Genomic DNA, 18,726 nt, shown 5'->3' with positions numbered 1-18,726 from the left:
GGTACCCATATAGTGTCATTTAATATGTTTTTTACTCTCCTGTATTTCCTGTAAATGGGGAGGTAGATCTAGAATCTTTTTTTTTTTTTTTTTTGAGACAGAGTCTTGCTCTATTGCCCAGGCTAGAGTGTTGTGGTGTCAGCCTAGCTCACAACAACCTCAAACTCCTGGGCTCAAGGAATCCTTCTGCCTCAGCCTCCCAAGTAGCTGGGCCCAGCTAATTTTTCTATTTTTAGTAGAGACAGGGTCTTGCTCTTGCTCAGGCTGGTCTCAAACTCCTGACCTCAAGCGATCCTCCCGCCTCGGCCTCCTAGAGTGCTAGGATTACCAGCGTGAACCAACACGCCCAGCCATAGATGTAGAATCTTGATTAGATTCGGATTCAATTTTAGTTTTATGCACTAATACTTCATAGGTGGTGTATCTATTGTATTGCATCAGGGAGAACATAATGTCTGTTTGCCCTACTTTCAATGACAGAATTGAGCAGTGGGTTCGGATGTTGTCTGCCTGACTCATCGCTACAAGATGTGCCATCGACTTTTCACTCAATGATGTTAGCAGCCATTGATGCCTAGATCCGTAACAGAAGTTCCAAAATGAAGGTTTTCCTCACCATTTTGTTATGAAAACTATCCCACATACAGAAAACTGAAGGAGCTGTATAGTAAATAGCCATATATTCACCACCTAATTCTATAATTAACATTTTGCTACATTTGCTTTATCAAATATATATCCAGTTATCTCTCTATCCAACCATCAATCTGTCTTTTTACTACACTTCAGCATGCATATCATTAGAATTTAATATTTGTTTAAAATTATGTTTAAGGTAAACATTTACATACTGTGAAATGCACAAAAGAGTACCATTAGAGTTCTGATGAATTGCATATATCTGTGTAACTCGAATCCCTATGGAGATATTATCATCATCCCAGAAACCTACCCCACCTCCTTCCCATTCAGTCTCTGTGGCCATCCCTCCCAGTGCAAACTACTACTCTGATAGTCTTTCACGATAGGTTTGCTTTGCCTATATTAGAACTTCATATATATGAAACCATATAGTATGTACTCTTTTACACAAGGCTTCTCTCACTGAGCATAATGCTTCTGAGATTCAGCCACTTTGCTGTGATAGTTCATTTCTTTTTAGTGCTAAGTATTCCATTGTATGAATATACCAGTTTGTCCATTCTCCTGTTCATAGACATTTGAGCTATTTCTAGTTTTTGGATATTATGAATAAAGCTGTTATGAACTATTTCCAGAATTCTAAGTTGGTTTCTAGGCAACCTCCAAAGTTGACCAATAAAGGGCTTTTTTTTTTGCATTATTATGCACTTATAGATTTTTATATTTTTGATGTGTCTTTGTATATCAATTGCTGCCTTTTTAAATTTTGATGCTCAAATTGTCCCCTTTTGGGCAATTGGGAGCCCTTTTAAGTCTGCTCTTACATACTTTTGTAAGACTCAAGAGTCTGATAACTTCCTTGCTTTCAGATACAAGATGATGTCCCAGGTTTGTCTTGTTCATTTCTTGCCCCACATCTGGAACCAGCCATTTCTCCTGGCAGCCCTATTTCTTTCTAGTGGGAAAAGATATTTAAATCCATAATATGGGTACTAGGCATATTATTACTACTGGGATATTATTGCTTCAACTTTTCAGTGGACAGAGCTAAAAAATATGCATTTTTTAGGAGAAAAATCACAAATTCATACTGATGTTTTTCCTATTAAATTATAGAATTTTTACTTTACTTCTTTGATTTGGCAAGTATAGTTGACCCTTGAACAACACGGGTTTGAACTGTATGAGTCCACTTATATGTGAACTTTTTTCAATAAGTATATTGAAAAATTTTTTGGAGATTTGTGACAATTTGATAAAACTTACAGACAAACCATGTAGCCTAGAAATATTTTAAACATTAAGAAAAAGTTAGGTATGTCATGAATGCATAAAATATATGTAGATACTAGTCTATTTTATCATTTACTGCCATAAAATATATACAAATCTATTATAAAAAGTTAAAATTTATCAAAACTTACACAAACACAGACCATACATGGTCCCATTCACAGGTGAAAGAAATGTGAACAAACATAAAGGTGCAGTATTAAATCATAACTGCATAAAATTAACTATAGTGCATATTGTACTAAGGTAATAATTTTGTAGCCACCTCCTATTGCTATTGTGATGAGCTCAAGTATTGTATCTGTTTAAAATGCTGTGTGACACTAATCATCTCTGCATGCGCAGTTCATCTCTCCAGTAAATTGCATATCACAGCAAAAGTGATCTCAGAGTTCTCGTGTATTTTTCATCATGTTTAGTATGATACCAAAAATCTTGAATAACACCATAGGACTCATACAAAGTGCCACTAGTGATGCTAGAAGTACTCCCAAGAAGCAGAGAAAAGTCATGACATTATAAGAAAAAGTTGAATTGCTTGATATGTACTGTAGATTGAGGTCTGCAGCTGCACACCATTTCAAGATAAATGAATCCAGTGTAAGGATCATTGTAAAAAAACAAAGGAAATTCATGAAGCTGTCGCTGCAGCTGCATCAGCTGGTGCTAAAACTTTGCACTTTTTGCGAAATGCCTTTTTATCTCATATTAAAAACGCAGCTTTTATGTGCATGCAGGATTGCTATAAGAAAGGTATATGCCTATAGACTCTAACATGATTCGAGAAAAAGTGAAGCCATTATATAACAACTTAAAGCAAAAGGAAGGTGAAGAATTTAAAGCTGGAGAATGTAATGCCAGCAAAGGATGGTTTGATAATTATAGAAAGAGGTTTGGCTTAAAAAATGTCAAGATAACAGGAGAACCAGTTTCTGCCGACCACGAGGCAGCAGACGAGTTCCCAGATGCCACTAAGAAAATCATTGAGGAGAAAGGATATCTGCCTGAACAGGTTGTTAATACGGACAAAAGTGCCCTATTCTGGAAAAAGATGTCACAAAGGACATTTTTTAATAAGGAAGAGAAGCAAGCATGATTTAATGCAGGAAGGGACAGACTAACTACTATTTTGTGCAAATGCAGTCAGGTTTATGATTAGGACTACCCTTATCCATAAAGCTCCTAACTCCTGAACCTTGAAGGGAAAAGATAAAAACCAACTGCCAGTGCTATGGTTGTACTACAACAAGAAGGCCTGGACAATGAGAACACTTTTTCTGAATTGGTCTTATCTATGCTTTGCCCCTGAATTCAGGAAGTACCTTGCCAGTAAAGGACTGTTTTTTAAAGTTTGTTGGATGTTGGACAATGCCCTGGCCACCCAGAACCCTATGAGAACATCATGAAAGTCTAGAAGGATTGCACCATTGAAGATGCCATTGTTATAGGAAAAAAAAAAAACAGTGGGGAGAATATCATCATGAATCTTATCTAGTCTTAAAATTATAAGATTGTTTTAGAAAACAAATCCAAGTTCTTAAAGGAATACATGAAAATATACTAAAATAATATACAGATCAAATAAAGCTTAAAGAGTAAAATAATTCATTACTAATGTTTTCCCATCAGGGGAATCTAAGTGAAAGGTATCTGGAATTTTTTATACTACTCTTATAACCTTTTTCTAAGTCTAAAATTACGTTAAAAAAATTCACCCTATTTTAAAGTCACTTAAAATAATTCTTGTGGTTATGCTTTTGCTTTGTAATACAGTCAGGTTCACTTGTTTTAATTAGATTTTAACTTAATTTGGTGTTTTAATTACATAAAACATGTACATTGTTGCAAAGTGAAAACTGTAAAACAAATACATTCAGAAAGGTCTAGCTTTTGTCCTCTTCCTCCACCCCCAATCTTTCCCTCTCCGTTGGTAACTTTTTATTAGTTTTTGGTTCATCCTTCTATTTTTTAAAGATAAAAATACATATAAATATTCACATTTTTCACAAAACAATATATGCTATAGAAGATCCCATATCAGTACCTAGAGATTTTCATGGAGGTTTAGTTCTTGTTTTGTTTTTTACAGAGAAACATTTGTATCCTGATGGGAATGATCCTGTAGAGAGGGAAACAACCCAAGGAAAGAGAGGGGGTGGGATGTAATGTACAAGGAGTGGGGGTGTTAGCCCTAATGACAGCAGAAAAGACAGGGTACAGAGGCACCTGCAGATGCAAGCAGATGTGGACACAGAAAGATGAGGAAGTTCTCTTCTGGGTGCTTCTACTTTCTCAGTGAAATAAAAAGTGATCATCAGGTGGAAGTAGGGAAGGAAAGGGGGTTGCTGGCAGTCTGAGAAGAGTTCAGATGTGAAAAAGTATTTTCAAAGAACAGGAGAATGAACTGACTAAGGCAGTGGTTCTCAAACTTTCACATCAGAATCACACAGATTGCTGGGCCCTATCCCCAGAATTTCTGGCTCATAGGTCTTGAAGGAGGTTAGGAACATGCATTTCTAACAAGCTTCCGAGTGATGTTGATGCTACTGGTCTGGGAGCCACATTTTGAGAACCACTGGACTAAGGAAATATACCAGGATTGCTGGCAGCCCAGGGGCCTACTTGAGATTTGTGCTTAAGAATTTGAAGTGAGACCAATCACTGTGTGTTTGTATTCAGCAGTCTTCATTTTAGATGGCAGGGTTCAGGCCTGGAGTAGGTGGTGAGGTGAATTTAACCAGGGTTGGGATTTAGATAAAGAGAGGATGGTGATACCAGTAATAGATGGCACCAAACAAGCATATACATTTATTTCTTCTTTTCTACTTCTATCTTTATATGAAGAAAAACCTTACGATACCAACAAAAAAGAAAGAGGAAGTGTGAAGGGAAGAGGATATACAGGAAAGAGCTAAGAACACAGAGACATAGTACAAAGTTTAGAATAAGCCTGGCACAAAAGGACATACTATATGATTTCACTCAAATGAAGTATCCAGAGTAGTTAAAATCATAGAAACAGAAAGTAGAATTATAGTTGCCAAGGGTAGGTGGATGGGGGAAATAGTGTTTATTGGTATAGAGTTTCAGTTTTGTAAGATGAAAAATACCTAGAGATCTATTGCACAACAATGTCCATATACTTAACACTACTGAACTATACACTTAAAAATGGTTAAGATGGTAAATTTAATGTTATATTATTTTACCACAATTAAAAAAAAATCCTACCAGACCAATACAGCAAGCACCTTCCTTCTCCTAGGTTCTAAGGGGAAGTAAGAGCTACAAAGTATTTTTATTCTAGCAATTACAAAATATCCTGCCCCCTGTATCATTATTTATAACAAACTAAAAGTTCTGGAGAATATGATATTCAGAAGAGTGTACTTAGAAATAATTAGAATGTTAGATAAAGCCCAATGAGTCAAATATTATTTAGTGTAAATAAAGCTACAAGATAACAATTACGGGGAGGATAAAGCTAACTCTTCTTCATTTCACATGCTAACAAAAAAAGGGAAATGACACTAAAATGCGGGGCCAGCAGTTACCTAGATGGACAGATAGTGGTTAAATATTGGACTAGTACCAAAACAAAAACTACAGAATTCCATCCTTATTTTCTTTAAAATATAGGAGACGTTTTAATTTACTTGGGAGAGTTTATCATAGTGATAAAAAGGGGAGAATACAATCACAAATCTCATCTAGTCCTAAAATTATAAGATTATTTTAGAAAATAAATCCAAGGTCTTAAAGGAATACATGAAAATATACTAAAATAATATACAAATCAAATAAAACTTAAAATATTCAACAGTAAAATAATTCATTACTAATGTTAGTATAATTTAATACAGGAATGCCATTTTATCTAAATAACTTAATTTCTAAAACTAATTAAAAAAGAAACAAATTCAATGCTTTGCTTTGAAAGTCCATATAGCACATTATATATCATTGCTTAGGAAAAACAGAAAAAGGATATTTCTGCTTAGAATTTATAAAACTTTTCTATTTTGAGGGGTGAGGAAAACTTTCCACAATTGTCAAGTTGAAAGGTATTCACAAAGAAAATATAAATAATTTCCTAAAGTTAAGTGATTGAGCTTAAAATTTGTTGCATGGTGGCAGGGCCTTTTAATATTCTTGAAAAGAATCTGAGGGTTGCTATACTGAAAAAAGAAAAAGAAAAGGCCGGCCGGGCGTTGGGGGGGGAACCCTACCACCACATGCGAATATAAAAAAGAAGAGAACCCCAACCAATTGCATCACTACCGGATGGAAAAGCCCAGCTGACACAACCAAGACAAGTCTCAGTGTCTAGGGAAGCTTGAGGTTCCTTTTACTTCAGGCGAGGCTGAACTGTGAGTATTCCTTGATTTCAACTACATAAACGAGCTTTTCTTCAGCTAAAATGTGATTATCTGAACATTCAAAGTGAAACCTGATTCATGGTGATAAGGCTGCTCTAATACCAGCAATCCTTTGCTTTTAGAACCACTGAGTAAACTGTTTGAATGACACCTGCCTTGGTTTCAAATGGGGCTGTGTCTTTTTACTTTAAATACTTTAGGACATTCAAGGTATTTAAGCTGGTACTGTCAATATAGTCACATTGTTTATACTGCATTTGTGTACTGCCTAAAGATTTTCAGATCTACCCGAATCAATTAAAAGTTTTTTCATATGTAATACACCTTATTTCTAATGAATTATAAATTATCTATAACTTACTGATTTTATTGTTTTCTTATTTTCAATTACTATGTTTTCTTTATTAAATTATTACTATTTTATAGTAATTACCAGACCATATAAATTTTAAGTTTGGTGTTTCAGAAGTAAATAAGGCGAATATTAGAGAAAAGAGAAAGCAAAATATACTTTAGTCTGAATAACTACAATTTTTAAAAATGTGGGTTTTTTTGACATAGTTAAGTTTAAAACAAAATCTAACATACTACTAACAATATTATTTCCAAAGTAATATGCTTTCAATTTTCATTTTGTATGCAGCAATTAATGCAATTTTTGAAGCATGGCCTGAATAGATTCAGTCATTATCAAGTCAAACTAAAAACGTTGAAAGGTTGCTACCATTACCAAATAGGTATGTATTTCAACATAGCAATGTGATGTTTTCACAAACATACACGAACTGTATTTAAAAAGCTTCTGCTCATTTGGGGACACAGTGGGATCTGTTGGGTTCTGTCCTCCAGGTACAGCAGCTCCTATATGAGCCAGTTGAGAAAAACTGGCAGGGGTAAGGTGGTAGGGTCGGGGACATAACAATGGGTTGTGAACTTGCAAACGGGATTTGCCAAGTAACAACATTTAAAAAACACTTACTGTCTACTATTAGAAAACTATTGTGGGCCCAGTGCCGTGGCTCATGCCTGTAATCCTAACACTCTGGGAGGCGGAGGCGGGTGGATCGCTTAAGGTCAGGAGTTCGAGACCAGCCTGAGCAAGAGCGAGACCCCGTCTCTACTAAAAAATAGAAAGAAATGATCTGGATAACTAAAAAAATATATATAGAAAAAATTAGCCGGGCACGGTGGTGCATGCCCATAGTCCCAGCTACCCGGGAGGCTGAGGCAGGAGGCTCGCTTGAGCCCAGGAGTTTGAAGTTGCTGTGAGCTAGGCTGACGCCATGGCACTCTAGCCCGGGCAACACAGTGAGACTCTGTCTTGGGAAAAAAAAAAAAAAAAGAAAACTATTGTGACCACTTCAATACAGCACACAGGTCACAGGTAATGTCCACTGGGAAATGAGTCCACTGTGTGAACATAGTAGCTTATTTCTTGTCTTCGCTGGCAATTCTTAGCGTATTAAACAAGTCATTTTTAAAATGTCAATAAAGAATAGTGAACGACAATGTAATGTGCCAACTGACTTTAAAGGAGACAAAAATCAGCAGAATCTGTTAATGTGTTAATAAATAATCGGATGCTAGCCGTCTAAGACATGGTTCTAAACAATGGCTATGATTATTTTTTAAACAAATGCATTGCTTTGGCCTTATTTTCTTTAAGCTTGAGACTAAAGCAAAACCAGAAAGGTTAACTGGCAAACTTGTCCAACTATTACTTATTTAGTTTACTTGTAGATTAGAGCTGAGGCAAATGGTTTCAGGGTATGTCCTTTGCACTAACCGCTTTCTAGAAACATCTTGATTATGGCCATTGGGCCTAGAAGTAAGTCTGAGAAGATATGTTCAGGGGGAAGTGCTGAGCATTCTGACAAATGATTCGTGATTCTGTAAACTTTGGATTTATTTATTTACTATGATGGAGATAGCAAATAGAAAGATTAATATCTTTGCAAAAGAAGTAAAGCTAGATGCCATAATCTCTTTTTTTTTTTTTTCTTTTGAGACAGAGTCTCACTCTGTTGCCCAGGCTAGAGTGCCGTGGTGTCAGCCTAGCTCACAGCAACCTCAAACTCCTGGGCTCAAGCGAGCCTCCTGCCTCAGCCTCCCAAGTACCTGGGACTACAGGCATGCACCACCATTGCCCGGCTAATTTTTTCTATATATATATTTTTAGTTGTCCAGATCATTTCTTTCTTTCTTTTTTTTTTTTTTAGTAGAGATGGGGTCTTGCTCTTGCTCAGGCTGGTCTCGAACTCCTGACCTTGAGTGATCCACCCACCTCGGCCTCCCAGAGTGCTAGGATTACAGGTGTGAGCCACTGCGCCCGGCCCCCATAATCTCTTCTTAAAATTGCTAAGGTGGATAATGTTAAAGGAATTACGTCAAAATACTTGACATGAACTAATACATCGACAGAACTAAGTATTAATAAAGAAAATGCTGATCATATGTGATAACAAGAGAGGGGTGGTGAAAAGGATCATGGGTTCTAAAAGTCAGGTCTGAGTCCCAACTTGGGCACTGCCATTTAAGAGCTATGTGGCCAAGAATAAAGATCATAACCTCCTGATCTTCCATTACCTCTTTTGTAATACTTACCTCATATGGTATTATAAGGATTATGTAAATGAAATAACATAAATATACTTAACACAGTGTCTGGTACACAGCAAGTCCTAAATAAATATTAGTTAATGGTTTGGCCATCTAGCTCAAGGGTTCAATTGTGACCGCACATTAGAATCCCCTGAGGAACTTTTAGAGAAAATCAGTGGCTGAAGCCCATTTCAGACCAATTAAATCAGAATATCTGGGAAGGAACCAGGCACTGGTATCTTTCAAAAGCCCTCAAGGGGATCCTTTTTTTTTTTTTTTTAAGATGACAGAAATGTTCCACTTTTTATCATAATTGTTAATATGTGTCTATTTATTTGCCAAAATGTATTGAACTATTGAACTATACAGCAATTGGTATAATTTATTATGTGTAAATAATACCTTAGAAATGTCGATCCAAATAATTCTTTAAAAAACTGTACTTACGCTGAGAATCCCTTCTACAAAGTACCCAATTGGTGGCAGTCTTGAAAATCTCCAGTAGTAAGACCCTTTTTGCCTCCCAGACAGAGTATTTTATTCTAAAAAATCATTTCCTTAAAAGGAGGCAACATCTGTCCTGTAATTTCTATCACTGGTCCTTGTTCTGCTTTCTGAAGACACATACAACAAGGTGAAACCCTTTTCTCCACGGCCTTGTAAAGTGTTCCCATCTCCAGGGTAAGGTGCTTACTTCCTTCAAACTTGCTTTTATGACATGATTTGAGCTTCCCTTCTTCCCATTTGGTCTGTGGCCTTTTCTAAGTGCTGCTGAGGATGAAAAACTGCATTTCAGGTGAGACCCTGCCAGCCTGGGACACAAGCAGCTTAGTAGTAACAATTTTCATTTCCAATACTCCATATCTAGGAATTCATTGAAAGATGGGGTTAGTTTTTGTTGCAGACATGTCACACTCCTGATAGAGCAATTGCAATTGTGTTTCTGTTAATTGCAGCTGCAGCCTTCCTGTACTTGAAGTTGATTTTTATATCTACATGTACAACTTTACATATATTTCTATAAAATTCCCTCTTTCATTCAATAATATTCATTGTGCTAAGCACTTGGTACACAGAGCCAAACAAAACTGACTTGGCTCTTAATCCTAATGGAGTTTAAAATTTAGCACAGGAGAAGAAAAAAAGAAAACCCCAAATAACTGTTTACAGATGGGTTTTTCAAGTTATTTCAGCTACCTGAGCTCTCAAATCACATCACTTCTTGTGCTTCAATTTCCTTTCACCAGTGGATATATGTTTCTGCCTGAGCCTCTGAGAGCTCCCTAGGTAACCACATAACACAGGTCCCTCTACAGATGCCCTTTTCCTCTTCCTGGTGATGTAGACTGCATTGTCAGTTTCATTTTTGGCAGCCCGCCACTCTTTCTAGGTTGCCCTTTCCTTTTAGAATCTAAGATCACAAGAAACAGGCCTGCAAGTTCCTATAAACTTTGTGAAATCTGCCTTCCTGCAGTTGATACACATGACAGACTAGACCTAGTGCTTCCTCCCTCCCTCCCTCCTTTTCTCTCTCCACTTTCCTGAACTCTGGAGACAGGCTCTTACCAGGGATTACATAACTTCCTCTTCACCAGCCAGTTCCTCTTCCTTGGAATCAATTCCCCCCACTTCACAAAATTTTAAACCCGAATGTTTCCTCTACCAAAGTGGTTTCTTCTTGATCAAACTGTAGGTAAGAGTTTTAAGAAAGGATACATTCTTGCAAATATTTTTTTCTGTGTATAACATCAAATCAGGAAATTAATTATTGTAATTCAAATCCACTTTATATTACAGTATTTAGGGTTTTAATGCACACTCCTACAAAAATGTTTACCAAGAAGAGGGTCTCTGTCTTACCTTCATTTTCCACACAGTATTTAGCCAAGTGTGAAATATTTACCAAAATGAGATTAATCAAAGACAGTTCATTAAAGATAACTTTTATTGAGCACTTGATAACAAGTGCCAGGATTAAGTTCTTTTTTTTTTCCATAAAAGTAAAAAAGTTTATTTTATCCTTTAGAAGGACAAAGAGAATGGGGGGTGGAGAGACCAGGTAGATAGATGGCTTGGCATCCCAAAGAAAGAGAAGGGAGATGCCAGCAGGAAGCCAAGGGACTGGCTGATTTTATGGGGACAAAGAAAAAGAGAAAAAAAAAATAGTAATCGTTGTGGAGTAATTAGCAGGCAGCTGCTAGAGGTCAAATTGTCCTTCTTTCTTGTTTTCTTTGTTCCTGGAGACTTGGTTATCTCTAAGATGTGGTCAGGCTTATCGCAGGGGATGTGAATTTGCCCCTGATATACGGTTCTGGGCAGAACACTAAGGCCTGGAGTTTGCCCTCCTGCTGTCTGTCCAGGAGCTTCTCAGGAACACCTTGAGGCTATAAAACAAATTCTAAAAGCAGTTTCTGACAAATGTAAAGAGAAAGATTTACATCTCTTTTTGTGTCTGTTGGGCTCCTTTTAGATGGGAGAAGGGAACCCTGCAACGTGCCTGCCAGCAGAGACAGAGCAGAAAGTAGGAGCGCTCAAAGGATTGATCTTTAGCTGTTATTAAAAAATTATGGGATTAGGCCGGGCGCGGTGGCTCACGCCTGTAATCCTAGCACTCTGGGAGGCCGAGGTGGGCAGATCGTTTGAGCTCAGGAGTTCGAGACCAGCCTGAGCAAGAGCGAGACCCCCGTCTCTACCAAAAATAGAAAGAAACTAATTGGACAGCTAAAAATATATAGAAAAAATTAGCCGGGCATGGTGGCGCACGCCTGTAGTCCCAGCTACTTGGGAGGCTGAGGCAGAAGGATCGCTTGAGCCCAGGAGTTTGAGGTTGCTGTGAGCTAGGCTGACGCCATGGCACTCACTCTAGCCAGGGCAACAAAGTGAGACTCTGTCTCAAAAAAAAAAAAAAATTATGGGATTAGATATTTTCCTGTTATTTCAGCAAGGCCACCCTTATATAAACCCCAAATGCATAACTTTGCTTAGCAATGTAAGATGATTATAGCTATTTATGGTTAAATACCTAGAAGACCACAAACTCTCAGAAGTCTGAGAAAAACTAATGTTCTATTTGGAAAACCAACATAGTCTGAGCATCCCAAAGAACTACCAGCCTATAGTATTACTTAGCATTATGTATAAATATGAAGATTCATTCAACAAAATTTGTTCTGAGTGTTTATAATGCGCCAGGCGCTAGTCTAGGCACTGGAAATGTCAGGTGTCAGTCTGAAATGTCAGTTCTTGGCATGCTCATGGCTGAAGAATGACCAGACAGGAGGTTTATTGAAGGGAGAAAGATGGGATTATAGGGCAAGACCAAGATATAGGTTTACAGAGCATGATACATACACCACAGATGATGACCGGACCCATCGTCGCAGCAGGAAAAGAGGATTAAGTTCTTCATGTACACTTTTTTCATTTTTACAAATGAGAACATAGAGGCTTAGAAAAGATTAAGTTATTTGCCCTTGGTCATAGAGTTAGCTAGGTCTGATTTTAAAAACCTTGCTCTGGACGTCTTTATATTATGCCTGCTAAGTGGCTGCTACAGAGAAATAGGGCAGTCACTTTAAGAAAGGCGTGTGGTAAGACCTCCAGGAACCCTCTCCGTATGTCTTCTAGCTCTTTATGACTGGCTCTCACTCTTCACAGCAATCAATGCCCAGGAAAAGGCCAAAAGCAAGTAGCTTTCTGAACTGCAAATAGAATTCACATACTCTCTTAGAAGGTTCTAGCAACAGTCTCAAACCACCTAAGCCAGGGCATATTTAGGCTTCATCAGGTTACTTTCAAAATCTTGGATTGCACATCCTGTTTCCCAGCTACATTGACACTCTATGCTTCTAGGTCAGGAGTGGCTAACTGGCATCTGCCACCTGATTTGGCTTTGTTTGGCTACTTTGTTCTCCTGTGCAGTGTTACAAGAGTCTGTGTAACCAGGCAGGTGCTGTGCTCTCTTGGTCTGTTATGTTAGTTGTATGCTCCTGTAGGCAAATCATTTTAATAACCCTACCTTGGTCTTAGGTTGAAAAGAAAGAAATTTAGGAGACTCTCCCCTATCCCACCAAAGTATGAGAGACTGCCACAGTTTAGCTGTCACACACCATGAAGCAATACATGTTGTGTCAAATGAATGAATGGCACATGTGAGGGAAAGGCTAGAGGCAGGGAGCAGTTCTGAAGCTGGGCAGGGCCAGCAGTAGGCCCAGCTCACTTTAAAAAAATTGATGCTCATCTTTGAAAAACATGAGCTGTCATTTCTCTTCACCTCCATCTCTATCCCCATAACACCCTAAGAAAAGATGACCTCATAGTTAGCTATTTATTTTAATAAAATATATGAAACAAACCTTGAATGTATGCCATGGCCATAGGAAAGGCTAGAGCAGGATACTCCATGAGATCTTACTATATTTCTGCTTTTATTGTGATACAGTAATGTTATTACATACATGGTGTAGCTGTCCAGATGGTCCAAAGTAGGATAAAAGTAAAGTTTCTCACAATGTCTGAAAGTAATTAATTTATTATTTACACTTTGAGTTAAAGTAACTTATTAAAATAGCAAAGAGGGCTGGGCACGGTGGCTCATGCCTGTGATCCTAGCACTCTGGGAGGCTGAAGTGGGAGGATCACTTGAGGCTGGGAGTTAAGAGACCAGCCTCAGCAAGAGTGAGACCCTGTCTCTACTCAAAATGGAAAAAAAAATTAGCCAGGTGTGGTGGTTTACACTTGTAGTCCCTGCTACTTGGGAGGCTGAGGTGGGGGGATCGCTTCGGCCCAGGAGTTTGAGGTTGCAGTGAGCTATGATGATACCACTGCACTCTAGCCTGGGCAACGGAGTGAGACTCTGTCTCAAAGAAAAGCAAAAACAAAAAAGCAAATGACTCAATGTTCGGCATTCTGTTGTAGGAAAAATCTGAAGACATAAGAACTACACAGAAGGAACATGTTATTTAGCATCTTCACTTTTTGATCTCCACAGAAGACAATGAGAAGTCACACTGGAACAATGACGATGACTTCAGTTGGCAGCTGGCCTTGCTCTTCCCATGGAACACACTTTATAACTAATCACAGCGACCAATCACCACAAAACTTCTCAGGAGCACCAAATGTTACTGCCTGTCCCATGGATGAAACATTACTATCTACTGTGTTAACAACATTCTACTCTATTATTTTCATCATGGGACTGGTTGGGAACATAATTGCCCTCTATGTATTTCTGGGTATCCACCGCAAAAGAAATTCCATTCAAATTTACCTACTTAATGTAGCCATTGCGGACCTCCTACTCATCTTCTGCCTCCCTTTCCGAATAATGTATCACATTAACCAAAACAAGTGGACACTAGGTGTGATTCTGTGCAAGGTTGTGGGACTGCTGTTTTATATGAACATGTACATTAGCATTATTTTGCTTGGATTCATCAGTTTGGATCGCTACATAAAAATTAATAGGTCTATACAACAACGGAAGGCAATAACAACCAAACAAAGTATTTATGTTTGCTGTATAGTATGGGCACTTGCTCTTGCTGGATTTTTAACTATGATTATTTTAACACTTAAGAAAGGGGGACATAATTCCACAATGTGTTTCCATTATAGAGATAAGCATGATGAAAAAGGAGAAGCAATTTTTAACTTCGTTCTTGTAGTAATGTTTTGGCTAATTTTTCTACTAATAATCCTTTCATATATTAAGATTGGTAAGAATCTATTGAGGATTTCTAAAAGGAGGTCAAAATTTCCTAATTCTGGTAAATATGCCACTACAGCCCGCAATTCCTTTATTGTACTTATCATTTTCACTGTATGTTTTGTTCCCTATCATGCCTTTCGATTCATCTACATTTCTTTACAACTAAATGAACCATCTTGCTACTGGAAGGAAATAGTTCACAAAACCAATGAGATCATGCTAGTTCTCTCATCTTTCAATAGCTGCTTAGATCCAGTCATGTATTTCCTGATGTCCAGTAACATTCGCAAAATAATGTGCCAACTTCTTTTCAGACACTTTCAAGGTGAAGCAAGCAGGAGTGAAAGTACTTCAGAATTTAAACCAGGATACTCCTTGCATGATACATCTGTGGCAGTAAAAGTGCAGTCTAGTTCTAAAAGTACTTGAGGTAAACATATTATAAGGATGATATATACAGCCTTAATTCTTTGAGGAACTAAATTATGAAACAAAGCTCTAGCATTTACAAAACTCGGATCTTCTCAAAGCTCTGTTCGTATTTGTGGTGTTTCATTTGCTTAACTGTAAACTATTTCAAGGCAAAAAAAGCTTATATTCATCATTACATTTTAAATTTGTATATAAAATCTTTTAAAAATACTTTGTTAAGCTAACACTCTTAACATGGATCATAAAGTTAAGTGAAATTCATGTCTTTAACAACAAAATAATTAAAGGAAGTGCCATAGTTTCTCAAGTCACTAAAGTAGTTATTAAAATCAAGCACTTGATACTAATCTAAAGTGTGTTTAAAAGTAACTGATTTGAGGACTGACTTAAAATGTCAGAAAATTAATGTTCATTTATCATTTTAAAAGCTTGTATAATTTGCTACTGTGTTCATTTATGCCTAAACCTCTATAAAAGATGAAATGATAATTAATAAAATTCTAATAAAAAATGAGATCACCCACTATCTATCACTGCTTAAATAAAAATGGAAGGAATTTAAATACTGTACAGTAAAAATCAAACAACAGATAAGCTAATAATTCAATAGCCTGGCAACAGGATTTAAAACTGTACCTTACTTAACAGATTTATAAACAATTCAGCCACCACAGCTACACTTTGGTAAATTAAATTGAAGATGTGCATATCCTATGACCCAGCAAGTCTATTATAAGGTATGTATCTTCTAGAATCACTCAAATATATACATAAGAAAACATATATTATGATGCTCAGTGAACTACTGTTCATAATACTAAACAATTAGAAATAATGAAGTATGTATCAGCTAAGGCATGGAGAAGTAAAATGCGGTTTATTCACAAAATGGAGTACCATACAGAACTTCAATGAAATGAACTACACCCACATGCATCAACACGGGGATATCTCAAATATAATGTTGAGTAAAAAAAGACACACACAAAATTGCAAAAGGGTATGTATCACAGGAAATCACTTATGTAAAATAAAAACACATAAAGCAATACCAGATTCTTCATGGAGCTATACATATACAATAAAAATGCAAAACATGCATGGTAATATACATAAAAACTCAAAGTTAATGGTTACATCTGGAGAGATTTGAAGCAAACATGGCATAATGTTAATGTCTATTAAATTTGGGTGGTAGGTACATGGTTGTTATATTATTTTTGGTAAATTTCTGGGCCTTTGAAATATTTTGTAACAATAAAGAAAACATGTAGATTAGAATTAAGAGGAGCAAACTCTGTAATTTTCATGTATGTTCAAAAATAATTGGACAGAAAACTCTAAGAGAAAGGGATCTTTGTCTTGTTTATCAACTCCCTGGAGCTTAGTACATTGCTTGGCTTATAGGGGATCAATATATATTTGTTGAATAATTGAATGAATGAATGAAAGGATGGATGGAAGAATGGGACAGGGAGGAAGGGAAGGAAAGGGTGCTTAAAAGAAAAAAAATCACATGCAGTTAGCTTTTTTTCCTAGCCAATCTATCTGGATATAGCTGTATAGAACATCATACAGTTGCAACCTGGGGGGTATCATTAGGCAAACATTTCCGAAAGTTTGGCCAGCATTTGTCCAATTCTTTGGTCATGCACAGAACCAGAATGCTGTTGACTGAATATGTAAATGCCTGTTATGACAAACTCCAAGGATCCATTCATAAGTCTCTATCACAGAGTAGGAGAATTTTTTATAGTCAGAATATTTGTTAAAACTTAAGATAGGCCACTGGCTGGGAAATCAATGTTAAACAGCATGAAGATTTTTATTATAGGTGAATTTATTTTAATGAGATTTGGCTTATACACAGTTAGTGATCAGTAAACTATATTTCAGTAAGTGCATGCAATTGGTTGAATAAAGAATAGGTCAAAGCAAAATATATTTAAAAAACAAGTATCATTTGAGGATAAAAATTGAAATTTGCAGAAAATTAGAGGTTCAGAAAAAAGTAGTAAAATTATATTACTTGCTTTGCCCTGACAAATGTTAACAAATACCATCTAAAGGAAATTCAGCATTTCTGCTTGTATGATTTTAAATCATGAAAACTTTGATTTCCCTCATGTCCTCAAAATTAAAAATTTATTTTACATTACTGGTAAACATTTTATATCCCTACATGACTGTGTTGTAAACATACAATTATTAGTTTTAAGGAACATTAAAATAAATATAAATATAATCATAGTTCTAGAAGCTGTCTTATTATTTATATTAAATGAAATGAGCCCTAAGAAGCCCTGCACAGTGACATTCTTAAAAAAAATATAAAAAGTAATTAATTCTGAATTAATTCTTGATATAGTATTATCTGCAGTAAAATAAACTTTTATAGAAGCCAATCTGTCTATAATCTCATAACAGATTGTTTATTGATAGAAGTTTCACTGACAGCATGCCTTACCTGAATCCCTCAGTATGTTTCTAAATTTTTATAAAAAATATGCTACTGACTTATCAAATTTAAGGTTACTTATTATTAATACATATACTCTTTTATTTCTCACTGAGCATTAGTGTTTGCAAACAGGAAACACTGTTCCTACCTTCCCTAATCTGAGGTTTAGTTCTAGAGGCATTAAGAAAAGGGAAATTCAGAAGTATATATATGTATCCCCATCTTGCAAAAGACCTTCAGAACAAGTTTCTAGATAACATCTCACTTACGCAAAATCAAACGAGGGCAAAATGAATTGCCCGGCTATCAGAGTGAGACCTCTCAATGTTGAGTATTGCTGTTAGTTTTGGAAAGTATTCTGCAGAGGCAGGTTTGCTGGTGGTTGAATTTCTAAGATCAGATCAGTAGAAAAAGAATTGTCTCTTTCTAGTACAGAAGGTTTTATTTTCAACTTTAAAAAAATGGTTTCTTTAGTTCTGCTAAAGTAAAAGTAGAATTAACAAAATTACAACTATTTAAACCAAAACCTTACTGAAAGTTAGGCACAAGAGAAAAGCAACATGAAATAGAGTTCTCTTAACAGGCAACCTGGATGCTACAAAAACATGTTAATAGGCTAATTATATTTTAGGCTTTCAAAATATAATAGAAACTTACTTTATCAGATATTAAAATATATTCTTATTCTACAATAAGGAAAATACTGGGGAGCAGATGCGAGTATAAACTTATTAGTGGAACACAATATACATCTCTAAACAGACCCTGGATGATATATGAGAAAAGTAAAAAAAATATGTATATGACATAGTAATGGCTCCCAAAAGGATGAGGGCAGGAACACATCAGAGGGTGATCTAAGATTCTGTTAGTCAAGGTATGCTAACATCTTGCAAAGGTGGGGTTAAGTGTATTTCTGAAAAGCTTCCTAGGTGATTCTGATAGATTCTCCTCCCTCAGAGAGAATCACTGCAAGCAAAAAAAAAAAAAAAAAAATCACAAAAAAGATCAGGAAGGAAGGGATGGATTAATAAGTAGTGCTGTGCCTATTTAAAATAAAAAGCCAATTTACAGCCTCACCATGTATCACACCAAAAAAATTATAAGCGGGTTAAAGAGTTAAATGTAAATAATGAGACCATAAAAGATTCAAGAATATGGGCAGGACGCGGTGGCTAACGCCTGTAATCCTAGCACTCCAGGAG

The 18,726-nt window shown here is 36.4% G+C and overlaps 2 protein-coding genes across 4 annotated transcripts in view; one reads left to right on the top strand and one right to left on the bottom strand.

Annotated features, from left to right (window-relative positions):
* CASK (calcium/calmodulin-dependent serine protein kinase (MAGUK family)) overlaps positions 1–18,726 on the bottom strand; it is a 437,172-nt gene that overhangs the window by 179,891 nt on the left and 238,555 nt on the right. The window lies entirely within an intron of this gene.
* Positions 6,199–15,576, top strand: GPR34 (G protein-coupled receptor 34). Of its 3 annotated transcripts, XM_012642822.1 has the most exons (4): positions 6,279–6,305; positions 6,958–7,051; positions 13,833–13,958; positions 14,030–15,057. In XM_012642822.1, the coding sequence occupies exon 4, from the start codon at positions 14,053–14,055 to the stop codon at positions 15,055–15,057; it is 1,005 nt and encodes a 334-aa protein (XP_012498276.1). In that variant the 5' UTR covers positions 6,279–6,305; positions 6,958–7,051; positions 13,833–13,958; positions 14,030–14,052. The 3 variants fall into 3 exon arrangements, with proteins under 3 accessions (XP_012498274.1, XP_012498275.1, XP_012498276.1); XM_012642820.1 differs by having other exon boundaries at positions 6,199–6,305; positions 13,833–15,576; XM_012642821.1 differs by having other exon boundaries at positions 6,277–6,305; positions 13,906–15,057.

Source organism: Propithecus coquereli, unplaced genomic scaffold, assembly GCF_000956105.1.
Source record: "Propithecus coquereli isolate 6110/MARCELLA unplaced genomic scaffold, Pcoq_1.0 Scaffold188, whole genome shotgun sequence".
NCBI lineage: Eukaryota > Metazoa > Chordata > Mammalia > Primates > Indriidae > Propithecus > Propithecus coquereli.
This window is presented reverse-complemented; position numbering and strand designations above follow the sequence as displayed.

Coding starts and splice junctions, on each gene's coding strand:
- GPR34 (XM_012642820.1), top strand. CDS start 13,912: ATGAGAAGTCACACTGGAACAATGACGATGACTTCAGTTGGCAGCTGG.